The following is a 12,939-nucleotide window of genomic DNA, read 5'->3' on the forward strand; positions in this document are numbered from 1 at the left end:
TTATAAAAATTAAAATAATAAAAAGAGCCATAATAATATAAAGAACTATAAATAATAAAAATAAATTAATATAAATATTAAAATTAATTAATTAAAAATAAAAATAATGGGTTGGTCTACGGCCCGACACAACCCGCCAGGCACCTGGACTATGCCGTGCCGTGGGCTGCGGTGTGCCATTTGGTGGCCCGGTACGGCACAACCCGCCATCACCCAGGCCTGGCACGACACGGCACGATGTCCAGCTCTAAGAAAGAGTAACAAATAATTCATGGACACTATGTCATGGACGCTAATTCTATATTACTTACTCCGTTTTTACAATTGTTTCTTCTTTTCTCTAACATCACCCCCAAAATCGACACAAATAATCTTTAAAATAAACCAACACAAATAAACGTTCTTGTAATAGTGACACAAGCTCTTGACATCTATTCAATACGTCAAAATATTCAAGTACTAGGTTAAACATAAAGACAAATGTCCTAATGTCTCATCTTAGTGAAAAATCCAAATAAATCATTAAATAGATTATCAAAAATTCAACAAATTAGAAATAAAGAAATTATCCAAATAATTTATGAAGATCTCCAGGCTCCAGCAATGTAGAATTGTTTCTTTCAAATTTAAGAGGGGACAAGAATAGAAAATGAGGGGCCAATATCCCCACTTCTTTAATATTATGCTTTTGCTCTTCTTTTAATAACCCAACCTCACTGCATAAAGCAAAACCAACCGCATTTTTTTGAATTAATGTTGCTTTTTTTGGTCAGCAAAATCAAACTTCTATGTTAAAATATTACAATACATTACATTACATTACAATTAAAAAAAAAATTACAAAAAAAAATATGAAAATAATTTCACTATGTTATCCAAACTTTCCCTTTCCTTTTTTTAACTGTACAGTTATTTTGAATTTTCCTATTTCCTTCTTTTTACTTCCTGGCAAAATAATCCAGGGAAGGGAAAACACAAAAATAAAATTTAAAAAAATTCCAAAAAACGAAGAAAAAAAAAGATACAAAAAATAAATACAAAAATTATGCTCCCCAACCCAAATGCATGACTGTTCCCTACAATGTACAAAATGTATTCACCCCTCTTTGATTAATCTCTTTCTCTTCAGTATAATGGCTGATCCCAAAAAATTCAGCCGCCATAAAAATTGTATTAGTTTAGTACGATATGATTCAACGAGCCATTGATGGTTTAGATGAAGCTCATTGAAGCCGTGTTTTAAGAGCCCCGAGTGCTGTGCTTCTAGGGGGTTTGAGGCCAGGGCCAGGGTCGCAGAAGCAATCAACAATGTGTTAATGGTGTAATCTGATGATATGGTTTAGTGAGTGATTGTCCTTGGTTCTTATGCTTACTCATCTTCCACAAAGACGCGATGCATGAAATCCCGGAACCTTTTGGAGTAGAGCTTTGGATCCACAGCTGAAATAAGGGTGGGATCCACTTGCAAGGACTTGTAAGCATGTTCGAATTTTTTGATGATATCATAATCTTGGAGGATGTCAATGATACCAAAATAAAGAATTACTTCGAATACCTCCCCACCACCACCATTTCCACCAGTTACACTTCGTGGAGTTCCATTCCCTTCGAATTCTGTCCGTGATACTCGCTCTGCTCGTGCAGGCATGTTTGCTCCTAGCCGGATGAAAGGTCTCCTGTGATTTAACAAATCACAATAGCACGGATTAGAATAATGCTGGTAGAGACATGATTACTGTATTTTATTATCAATATTAACATCAAACGAATTTCTTACTACTAACTACTACATTAAACATAAGTCACGTAGTTTGACTCGTGATGATCATGACAGCAACTCTCACAATCTGACTATATCACCAGTAAAACTTTTGACGTATTCGTTCATTCTCATTATTTATTATTTTAGTCCAGCTTGTACCTTATCACCACATAATTTACACAAGTATTTGGTTCGTTTGATATGCCAGTCATGTTCTGCGGTTGTTAACACAAGTCCTAATCATCTACATTATTGTAAGCATACTAGATTTTCTTTTTTTGTAAGTATTCGACAAACTCCAACTTCCACCTATTAGAGATTACTACACATAACTGAAGATAATAACAGCTATTACACCGGCCAAAAGCATAAATAGCATAAACTACTCATATTACTGCAAGGACCGCTAGAATTATTCAGATTCGTAAGAACGATTTACTGCCACATCACAACTTAAAGGTTCCAACAATATATTAATCAATTTGAGCAAATCAAAGGGCTAAGTAAGCAGTATATAGTATTTCCAGCCTGTCAACTACCAAATTATGAACCATTCCAAAAAATTTTGACAGTCCATTTTTAATTGGACCATATCCTACAGGTCATATATATAAACAAAGAAAATGACAAACAAACCAGTTCCTTTCATTTTAAGACAATTCATTCAAGGCTTAATGGAAAACTACTACGTCAGGAGACCAAAATCTATCAATGCAAAAAATAAATGAGATTAAACAGAGACATTCCAATGGTCTGTCTTACAGTACAGCATAAACAGCAGTAAATGCAATGTCGACGACTGAGGGCAGAAATGTAGACAAATCAAGGGTAGGAATGTTGGACCAGTACACTAAACATTACACCATAATGTTTAATCACTGCCACACAAGGCTTAAGAAAATACGCGGGATCAGATGATTTCCCATCCCAGTGTATCTTATATTCATAGCAAATCAGATTTAAGGAATTTGATATTCTGGTTGCAATATTTGAACTGAAGAGAGAATGAAAAAACAATGGTAAGAAGACTTACGTTCCCTCCATTATGCAGTTTGAGTCCTGCGTAAATATCTCGTACCCTAGAGGCGAACTCTTATCATGATTAGTACCCCCTCTGCCTGGAATGAGCCAAAGAAACAGTTCAGTAAATATCCCTTGTTCAGAGAGGCTACTCATGTGAACTCAGCCAAAACAGAAATATCGGAGGTAATAGTATTAGTAATGAAAATACAAAAACATGTAAGAATGGCAATAGTATACCAGTAGGAGACAGTCCTGGCTCGTTACTGGAACAATCCTCACGGAAATGAAGACCGATCAACAGACTATAATCCATGATTTTCTCTGCCTCTAAGAACTCGCAATCTCTATCAACCTGACTGCTTTTTGAAAATGTAAACTATTAAATAAATGCAAAACTGAATGAAACTGCAGTTTTGAACAGTGCAAACAAATTTTGAATGAAACTGACCTCATGAGCTCTTGGAACCAAGATTGCTGTAAGCGAAACACAAATTTTAGGTCAAGGTCCTTAAGGGTGGTAGTCTCATCAATTTCACCTTCAGGTTTGTCAATTGACCGACCATGGGAAGAACCTTTTAGATCAAATCTTTTATGAATCCGGTATTCAGAGTGAAACAAATTTCCCATAACAATGAAGCGAGTCTATCGGCCATCAAAAAAAGAGAGTAACAATTAGTTTTTCAGCACACCAACAAATTTGTAAGTTTACTCGATTTAGGGCAAGATGGTACCTTCTGACCACCTACTGCTTTGAGTTTGACACAATGCACACCAAAGAACTTTGTTACCAACGTATTCTTGTATTTGGCAACATGGTCATAATACTTAGGCAGCATTTTGATGAGTACCTGACATAAATTCCCGCAATAACCAATTATGAGAATCCATTTTCAGAAGTATTATGATGACTCTCATTCTAGCATATTAATCAACCATTATGAGTTGTAGTATTTGCTCATTTTTAATATACTACATGAATGAATGTCTTAAATAACAAACCTATTAGACAAGTGCAAACTGACCTTAACCTCAGCCTTCTTGACAGTTTTAATCATATACCGATCATCTTGAGTTAGGTAGAAGCAACTTCCACTCTTTCCAGGGGACGAAAACTCTCTCAACGCGTCACTTCCACAAATAGCTAACATATACTCAGCTGGATCAATCCCAAATAGTTCTCTCAAATGTCTAGACATCCATATCAGCCACATATGGCAACAATGAACAAAATCAGCAGATTATACAAGCAAACTGAAGTTCGATCATGACATCAAACTAGTACAATTCATTCACCTGAACACCATGGGACAATAGTCTTTCCATCTGAAATCAGCTGATTGATGTGGTGGTGTATGTTTTGATCCTTCAGGAGGGAACCTAGTCCAAAATTTCTCCTTAGGCTCAAAATCAGAACCCTTAAGATCCCGAGTTTTCGAGGCATGCTTCCCAACAGAATGCCTATACATTATCAAATTTAAAATTCAACCCACCATTCAAAATTAACATAATTACCTAAAAACAATGCATTCATGCTAATCAAACTCAAAACACAACAATCATAAACCAACAAAACAAAACCAATGCTAATAATGTCATTACCTGATACCTAACTGCAAATTAAGCATAAGCTCATAATTCTTATGACCTTTGGAAATGGGTTGTCCGGGCTTCTTAATCTCATCACATCCACCACCATACCAATACGGCGTTGAAGGCGTTGAACCCACATTTTGATTACTATGATTACATACAACAACATTCATATCCCTAGGACTTTGACTCCTACTCAAAGCACCCCTAGGACTCTTCTTAGCACAACTACTAGCAACCCTATACAACTTAGAAGCCTCAGAATTATCAATAATATCACAAGTAATATCCCCTGCATCCTCATCCGCTTCCCATATACATATCCTTGGAAAATTCACCCCTCTATCCGAAACACTCATCCTCCCCCCATCCTCCCTCTTGGCATTCGTCGTAACGAAACCCTCATGATTAGTCCCACTCCCATTTCCATTACCCCAGTTCCCAGCATAGGTGCTCCCATCGGGGCGAGTAAAAACCCCGGCCCCTTTCGGAACACCGTTCTCCCAATGCCCTTGATACCTATTACCATTGGCCCATATCAATACCCCTTTCCCAAAGATCACCCCATTCCTCCACTCCCCAACATAAACATTCCCAATACTCCAAACATACTTTCCTTCTCCATTTTGCACATTCTCCTTCCATTCACCATCATACAAATCACCATTAGCATACAACTTCTCCCCTTTACCACTCTTCTTATCACACACCCACATTCCTCTATATGTATCCCCTTCTGTCCCTGTAAACGTCCCTAACCCCTCCATCCTCCCTGACCTGAATTCGCCTTCATACGTCGCACCCGACGGCCACGAAAACCTCCCCTGCCCCGTCGCCTTCCCTCGCCGCCACTCCCCCTCGTACATACACCCATCTGACCACAAGTACTTCCCATTTCCATGAGGTACATTCCCCACAAATGTGCCTGTGTAATAATCCCCGTTTGCCAGATTCCTCTCCACCACCTCCGGCACCTCTAACTCCGGCGACACTCGCCGGAGACTCGCCGGAGATCGGTTTCTCATCTCAGCCGGAGGTAATACAATCTGGGGTGGTTTCTCTTCTTCTGAAGATGAAATCTCCTCCTCTTCTTCCTCTTCCTCCTCCTCCTCCTCTGCTTCTTCGTCGGAAGATTGTGTAGATTCGGAATACTTTGTTGTTGTTGTTGAAGCGCGTGAGCATAAACTGTAGGATCTTCTGAGTGTTTTCAGCTTAAGGGTGTCCTGCATTTTGTGCACCGGAGAAAGTTTTGCTGTTTTCGATAACGGTTGCTGTTGTTGTTGGTGGTGTTGTTGTTGGTGTTGTTGGGCTGTTGTCATGATGATATCAAGTAATGAGTAGTCGGAGATTTAAGCATTCTTTGATTGTTTGATTTGAATTTTTGTTTTGTTTTGTGAGTTAATTAGTGAACTAAAAATGGATGGTTTTTGAGGTGGGATTTTTGGAGAAATTAGTTGGATTTTTGTTGGGATGATAATGAAGAAGAAGAAGGAAATAGTGTGTTGTTTTTAGTTTGAAGAAAGAAGGAGAATCGAGACAGAGAAGACAATACAGGAAGAAAATGGGAAAGTGTAACTGTGTAAGAATGAAAGAAAGAAATTCAGGAGAGAGAAACAGAAAGAGAAAGAGAAAGGCCGGCTATACGTTTGAGAGACTACTTCAAAATTTTATTTTATTTTTTAAAAAAAAAATTTGTTGAAAAAAATTTATTTATAATAAAAAAAATTTGGAAAAATTATTGCCATTATTTGATAATAATAATAATAATAATAATAATTATTATTATTATTATTATAATTTTTTTTTGAGGAAATTATTATAATAATATAAATAATAATAATTATTATTATTATTATGTAATTATAATAATAAATTATTATTGTTATTATTTATTTAATTTGTTTGGTGAATCTGACTTACGAAAAAAAAAAACCCAACAAATTTTGATAAAAATAATTAATTAAAAAAACATTTGATTTTTTTAAAAATATAAATAAGTGTTATTTTTGGTGATTTAATAAGTAATGGGGGTGTTAATAATTTGGTTTGGTGAATCTAAGTGACCTCTCAAAATTTTTTTTAAAAAAAAAAAGAAAAAGAAAAAGAAAAAGATAGGGGCTAATAAATGTGATTTGTTATGCCAACAACTTAATTTAATTGAGGTTATTATAATGAAAGAGAATTTTGGGAGTAGTGACATAGCATTATAGAAGCATCATTTATAAGGTTGCTGTGTTTCTGATTTTGGTTTAGTTTTGTGCTTCATTTTGGGAGGAGTGACTACTTTATGACTTTTGATTTACTACCAATATTTTAATATTTTAATATTTGAAATTTGTTTTAATTTGTGAATTAATTATACAAGTATTTGATTCTCGTTAAGTTGTGCTGCTAAAATGTGTTTGGTTTTTAGTTTTTTACTCACTTACAAAGGTCCCTAGAGGTCTATTTATGTACTTTGTACTAGACCTGGCAAATGGGTCATTCGGGTCGGATCATTTCGGATTGGGTTATGTTCGGGTCAAAAAGTTATTGGGTCAAGGTCGGGTCGGGTCATTTCGGGTTTGGGGTTGATTTCGGGTCAACTGATAATCGGGTCGGGTCGGGTTTCGGGTCAACATTTCGAGTTGAGTTCGGGTCAAGTCAAGTTTGGGTCAGGTCAGTTCGGGTCGGGTCAATTTTTGGGTCGAGTCAGTTCGGGTCGGGTCAATCTTCGTGTCCAATTTTCGGGTCAATTTCGGGTCGGGTCGATGCATTGGTTAAATTCAACTCTATACATAGTATATATTTATACATTTTTTGACGAGAAACTCACTATATTTATTAAGGCTACATTTTTCATGGAATAAAGTAATTGTTTGAATTTAGATTATTTTGTAATTTCATTTGATATTGAACATTATGTTATGTACGCATTATTATTGTACTATTTTTTTTTCTAGACTTGTGAGAATTGTTGTTTCGGGTGTTTTTTTGGATTTCCTTGGATACTGGTCGCGCTCTTCAGGCTATGAGACTCGGACACCTACAAAATGAACGAATATTCCAGTAACGGAATATTTGCCTCCGACGATTAAGTTAGAGATCTGAAACGGAAAGGTTAGAGAGAGAAAGTAGAGAGAAGTTGGAGCTATTTAATGCTCTTTTTATGTAATGTCGTAATCTACCCCTCCCTTCATAAATGATTGGGGTATTTATAGGGGTGGGAGTTTGTGCCCCTTTAGGGTTTGTACCCTAAATTCCGTGACATGATTGGTTGCGCAATCAGGAGGTGCCACGTGTGATACGGGGGCGACGTTTTGCGGCTTTCAAGAATATCTCTCGGGATTTGGGCTATGATGCAATAAGGCCTTTTTATGCTGATTTCAGGTGCTCTTTTGGGCCTTAGACATGCGTCATCTTCCCATAGGGACACGTGTCGCCCTTTGACTGGGCCACGTGTCGCTACAGGATTGGATCACGTATATGGGGTATTTTTACCCTAAACATTTGCCCCTCAGAGGGGATGGCTCGTACGCTACATGCCGCCTCCTCTGATCTTTCACCTATCTTGAGGCATACGAGTACATGGAGACTGGGCATGTTGCTGAGAAGGCGAGCAGATCTGTCCGCCATAATAAAGTTGGCCGTCCTAGGCTGGTTGACTGTCTTCGTCCGCCTAAAAACTTTTCTAGAGGACGCTCGAGTCCGGGAGTTAGACGGACGAACTATGCCACCTGGATTCTCGGGGGTGAGCTCAGACGCCCGGATTTTTAGGACGAATCCCTTAATTTCGTTTAGTTGACCATCTATTTGGATGCGCTGTTACTCGTCCGAGTCCGGGAGTTAGACGGACGAACTATGCCACCTGGATTCTCGGGGGTGAGCTCAGACGCCCGGATTTTTAGGACGAATCCCTTAATTTCGTTTAGTTGACCGTCTATTTGGATGCGCTGTTACTCGTCCGTCTCTTTCTCTGTCCAACTTAACAGGACTATCTTTTCACCCTTTTGAATTCTAGGTTACATTTTCAAATTATAGTTGTTCGAATTCTGAAGGCGGGAAAAATGAATTTACTAATATGCCCCCATAAATTTTGCCTATATATGCAGAGGGTTTGACCTCACTTTTGCACTTTGGAACTTTGCGAATTTTAGAGAGAGATCAGAGCTTTTTAGATAGGGAAAGTGATTTCCTTTGAATCTTCAAGAGCTCCGCCGTGTGATTGAGTTTTCCGGGCATATTTTTGAGTTTTCCGGTCAACTTTCAAGACTTCTCAAGAACTTTTCGAGTTTTCTACATGGACAGAGGTAGGCCGCCTGTTTTCTTTCCCTTCTCCTTTACTTGTATTATTATTTTTCCTTTTGTTATTTATTTTTTCAAATCTGGCTCAACACTCAGGTTCGTCCGTTTCTCCTCATGAGGCCGGTCGTTCGCCTGGGACTGAGGAGTCTAAAGTGGACGGAGACGAGTTGTCTCCTTCATGGAGTGGGTCCATTTCTAGTGCGTACCTACTCACCTCCACCTATTCTTCTCTGTCCCTGCAATCGGACATGGCAAGGACAATGCAAACGCATGATCTTCATGCGGCCAGAAATCCAGACGGTAGTCTGGTCAACCCTAGGAATCCTTATGACCCAAATAGCACGGATGTAGAAACCGGGTCTACTACCCATACAACCGCTTCCACGGGTACTAATTGCTCGGCCGTGGAAGTAACTTCTTCTTTTGAAGAGCGCCAACGTGCACAGGGCATCTCTTCTTCTGTGGGGGTGTTCGGGCCAACCCCGGAACTCAGGTCCTCACAACATGCTAACTCGGCCATGCAAGAGGCCAAGTTGCTATCTCGTGAGAGGCCTCCTTCCCTTTCTCGGGTGGCCACTGCTGGTACGTCCGTCTCATTTCCTGCACCATCCCATCTCCAACATAGCAGGCCGGACAGGCCTAGGAATAGGGTTATCATTAATGAGTCGTCCGACCTGCCACCTCACAGCAACCCTTCTTCGACAAATCAGGCGACCCGCGCGACAAACTTTATTTAATTCTTTAATTATTCTTTATTATTTTCATTGAAGTTACTAACTCGTGTATTTTGTTATTAGAAAGAGGTATGAGGCTTCAAAGTATGTAATCTTTGTTGGGGTTTGGTGAGTCCGACTCACCGCGGAAACAAACCCAAAACCAAGACCGCACTCGCAATAAATAAAACCATAAACATAATTAAATTAATCACAAGATTAAGATAAGCTAATTACCCTTGACGCGTGCTTCGCTCCAAATGAGCTCTTACTTGAAAGCTTCAAGTCCCGCTCGCACGGAGACCTCCAACGAAGTCCACCCGCACCAACAAAACCGACGAGGTCCAATGTCTTGGAGTTAGCAAGACCCGACCAACAAAACCCGAGTAATAATATTGAGTTCAAAGGTTTTCACTAATTGTGATGCCTTTTCCAACTCTTACCCAAGCCTCTTTCCCAATGCCCATACTTGGGTATTTATAGGAAATGATGGGAGTATCATTTACTCTCCCATCAATGTGGGATAGTATGATTTTTCCATTTTATTTTAAAGCTAAAATAAAATCAATAATCAAGCTAGTAATAAATCAACAAGTGGCAAGCTCATGTGAGTGGTTAGGTGAGGACCATTTGGAGAAGGGGGGGACCAAACTTGCTCCCCACTCCCTCTCCCATAACCGGCCACCTCACTCCCCACACACTCAAGGACCACAAGCCACATGGCACCCACCCTTGGGCACCAAGGCAGCCAAGGTGGGCTGCCATGTGCTGCTGTCCGTGGCAGCCACGCCCAGCAAGCCCAGCAAGCCCAGCACTTGCATGCGGGCTGCTGCTGCTGCTGGCCAGCACGCCCAGCATGCTTGTGCGGGTTGCTGCTGCTGGCCTTGTGCCTTGGCCAGCGCTGCTAGGCAGCAAGCAATGGCCTAGCCATGCTGCTGCTAGCTGTTGCGGGCTGGCGCGCCTAGCGTGCTAGCTCCAGCAGCTTGTTGCGGCATGGCTTGCTAGCCATTGCGCGCACAAGGCTGCGCCTAGCATGCTAGCACGCACTAGGCAGCGCCTAGCCTTGCGATGCTAGCATGAGTGCGCTAGCACGCACCAGCCAGCCTAGGCTCGGCTTGGTGCGCATGCTAGCCACCATGCTAGGCCATACGCCCTTAGCACTCGGTTTGCTAGGGCATTCCGATGCTAGGGGTATTTTGGTCTTTTGTTGATTTATTACTATTTCTCGTCTCGTCTTTCTCTATTTTTCGACTCGACTTCCGACGCTCGGTTTCGACGCTCTAAGCTCGAATTTCCGACGTCTAAATAAATATTACTCGGTCGACTCATTAATTCCTTCCGAATTAATTCGTCGTTTCGGTTTGTTGAATGCTTGGGTGTGACCCGAAGGGTTCAGTCAAGATTAAGCTGTAACATTAATTATCCATTAATATTACTGATCGGAAGCGGCCTCCACCCAGGCATTCCGATCACTTGACCTTACTGAATATATTAGCTTTCTAATAATTCTGAACCCGCTAACGGAATAGTACACTTGTTCGAAGGACACCATTCCTTTCAATCTCCCACTTGTCCTTCCGGACAAGTGCTCATTTTGTGTACAGCCCTTTCCTATGTCGCTTAATGTCTCTTCATGAACTATAAGGTAAGATTTATTTTGTCATCCTTATTACGTCCAGAAGTGTTTCCCGATTCCGAGTCCGACTGTCAATAAACAGATGATTTCTAAAATCCATCCGAGCACGGCCATGCATTTTACAGTCTCGCTCTACGAGAGGCCTTGAATACAACAAAGACATCTTCCCTATTTTACTAGGGGGACATTCCCAGTCTTGTAATGTAGCTCCTCTTACTGAGAGGACCTAGCCGCCCGAGTGTTGCCGTTATAATCCCCTATTACGGCAGACGTTTGACAACATCAAAGCGAACTAGTACTCAAACAAGAGAACTCACAGTACTCATGGTCGAGGAAATAGGTTCCGATAGCCATAATGAGAAGTATACTTATGACAAATTTTTAATTTCTTAAAGTATTCTCATAGGTCGATCCAGTATGGTTCTAAACCAATACCTGTGCAAATGATTTATGACAATCATGTCCTCGTAGCACATGAAACGGTGCTATAAATCAGACTACACACTAATCTCAATTGGTCATTAATCGTCCATCGTTTAAATGACCTTGATTAGGGATAATTTTCGATTATAATATTCAATGTTCACTTAATAGGTGTTTCCTTACCAAGACTGGTCTTGATACCCTATTTTGAATATTCTCAGAATCGAATGGACTCATTATTTAATCCTAAACCACAATTAAATAGCATAACGGAGTAATAAAATGTTGCATGAAATTTTATATTACTCCAAAACATGAATGGTTTTCCTTAGTGTCTTACATTAACTTTTCTCAAAATTAACTAAAACACTAAACAAGGAAATCAAAGCCAGTCTCCTACATGCTTGATTCCCATTGCCTCAACGTGCTTGTTGTGCTTCACTTGAGGCAAAGGTTTAGTAAGTGGATCGGCTACATTGTCATCCGTTCCAACTTTGCAAATTCTGATTTCACCCTCTGATTTCCATTCTCGAATCATGTGAAATCGCCGCTTGACATGTTTGACCTTCTGATGTTCTCTAGGCTCTCTGGCCTGAGCAATAGCTCCATTGTTGTCACAATAGAGGGCTATTGGACCCTTTATAGAGGGTACAACATCAAGTTCGCCAACGAACTTACGAATCCAAACAGCCTCCTTAGCTGCTTCAGCAGCTGCCAAGTATTCGGCTTCAGTTGTAGAATCTGCAGTTGTACTCTGCTTTGCGCTCTTCCAACTAAACGCCCCTCCATTTAGACAGAACACATATCCAGATTGCGATTTCAAATCGTCTCTGTCTGTCTGGAAGCTTGCGTCGGTATAACCTTCCACAACCAAAACCTTTGTACCACCAAACACCAGGAATTTATCCTTGTTCCTTTTCAGGTACTTTAGGATATTTTTGGCCGCAGTCCAATGCGCCTCTCTTGGGTCTGATTGGTAACGGCTCGTAGCACTCAAGGCATACGACACATCTGGCCTAATACATATCATGGCATACATGATAGATCCAATAAGCGAAGCATATGGAATCTGATTCATTCTTACCCGCTCATCAGGTGTCTGTGGACACTGCTTCTTGCTTAGGGTTATGCCATGTGACATTGGCAGGTGACCTCTTTTGGCCTCCTCCATGCCAAATCGAGCAAGTACCTTATCAATATAAGTACTTTGACTCAATCCAATCATCCTTTTCGATCTATCCCTATAGATCTTGATGCCTAGTATGTACTGAGCCTCTCCCAAGTCTTTCATTGAGAAGCACTTTCCAAGCCAGGCCTTTACAGACTCTAACAACGGAATGCTGTTTCCAATGAGCAATATGTCATCGACATATAAGACTAGGAAGGCGATGTCACTCCCACTGACTTTCTTGTAAACACAAGATTCATCTGGATTCTTGATAAAACCAAACTTACTGATGGCTTCATCGAAACGCAGATTCCAACTTCTGCTTGCTTGCTTTAATCCA

General features: G+C 40.2%; 1 protein-coding gene across 1 annotated transcript; it reads right to left on the reverse strand.

Moving 5' to 3' along the window:
* Positions 1-551: 551 nt before the first annotated feature.
* Positions 552-6,032, reverse strand: LOC145574621 (phosphatidylinositol 4-phosphate 5-kinase 1-like). The gene is made up of 8 exons (XM_081632451.1): positions 4,385-6,032; positions 4,079-4,243; positions 3,808-3,973; positions 3,517-3,633; positions 3,234-3,427; positions 3,023-3,141; positions 2,796-2,880; positions 552-1,676 (listed from the first exon to the last, which is right to left on the reverse strand). Exons 1-8 carry the CDS (start codon positions 5,692-5,694, stop codon positions 1,370-1,372), a joined length of 2,463 nt encoding a protein of 820 aa, XP_081488577.1. The 5' UTR covers positions 5,695-6,032; the 3' UTR covers positions 552-1,369.
* Between the last annotated feature and the right edge of the window lie 6,907 nt (positions 6,033-12,939).

The sequence above is a fragment of the Chenopodium album genome, chromosome 13 (assembly GCF_948465745.1).
Source record: "Chenopodium album chromosome 13, dcCheAlbu1.1, whole genome shotgun sequence".
In the NCBI taxonomy this organism is placed as follows: Eukaryota; Viridiplantae; Streptophyta; class Magnoliopsida; order Caryophyllales; family Amaranthaceae; genus Chenopodium; species Chenopodium album.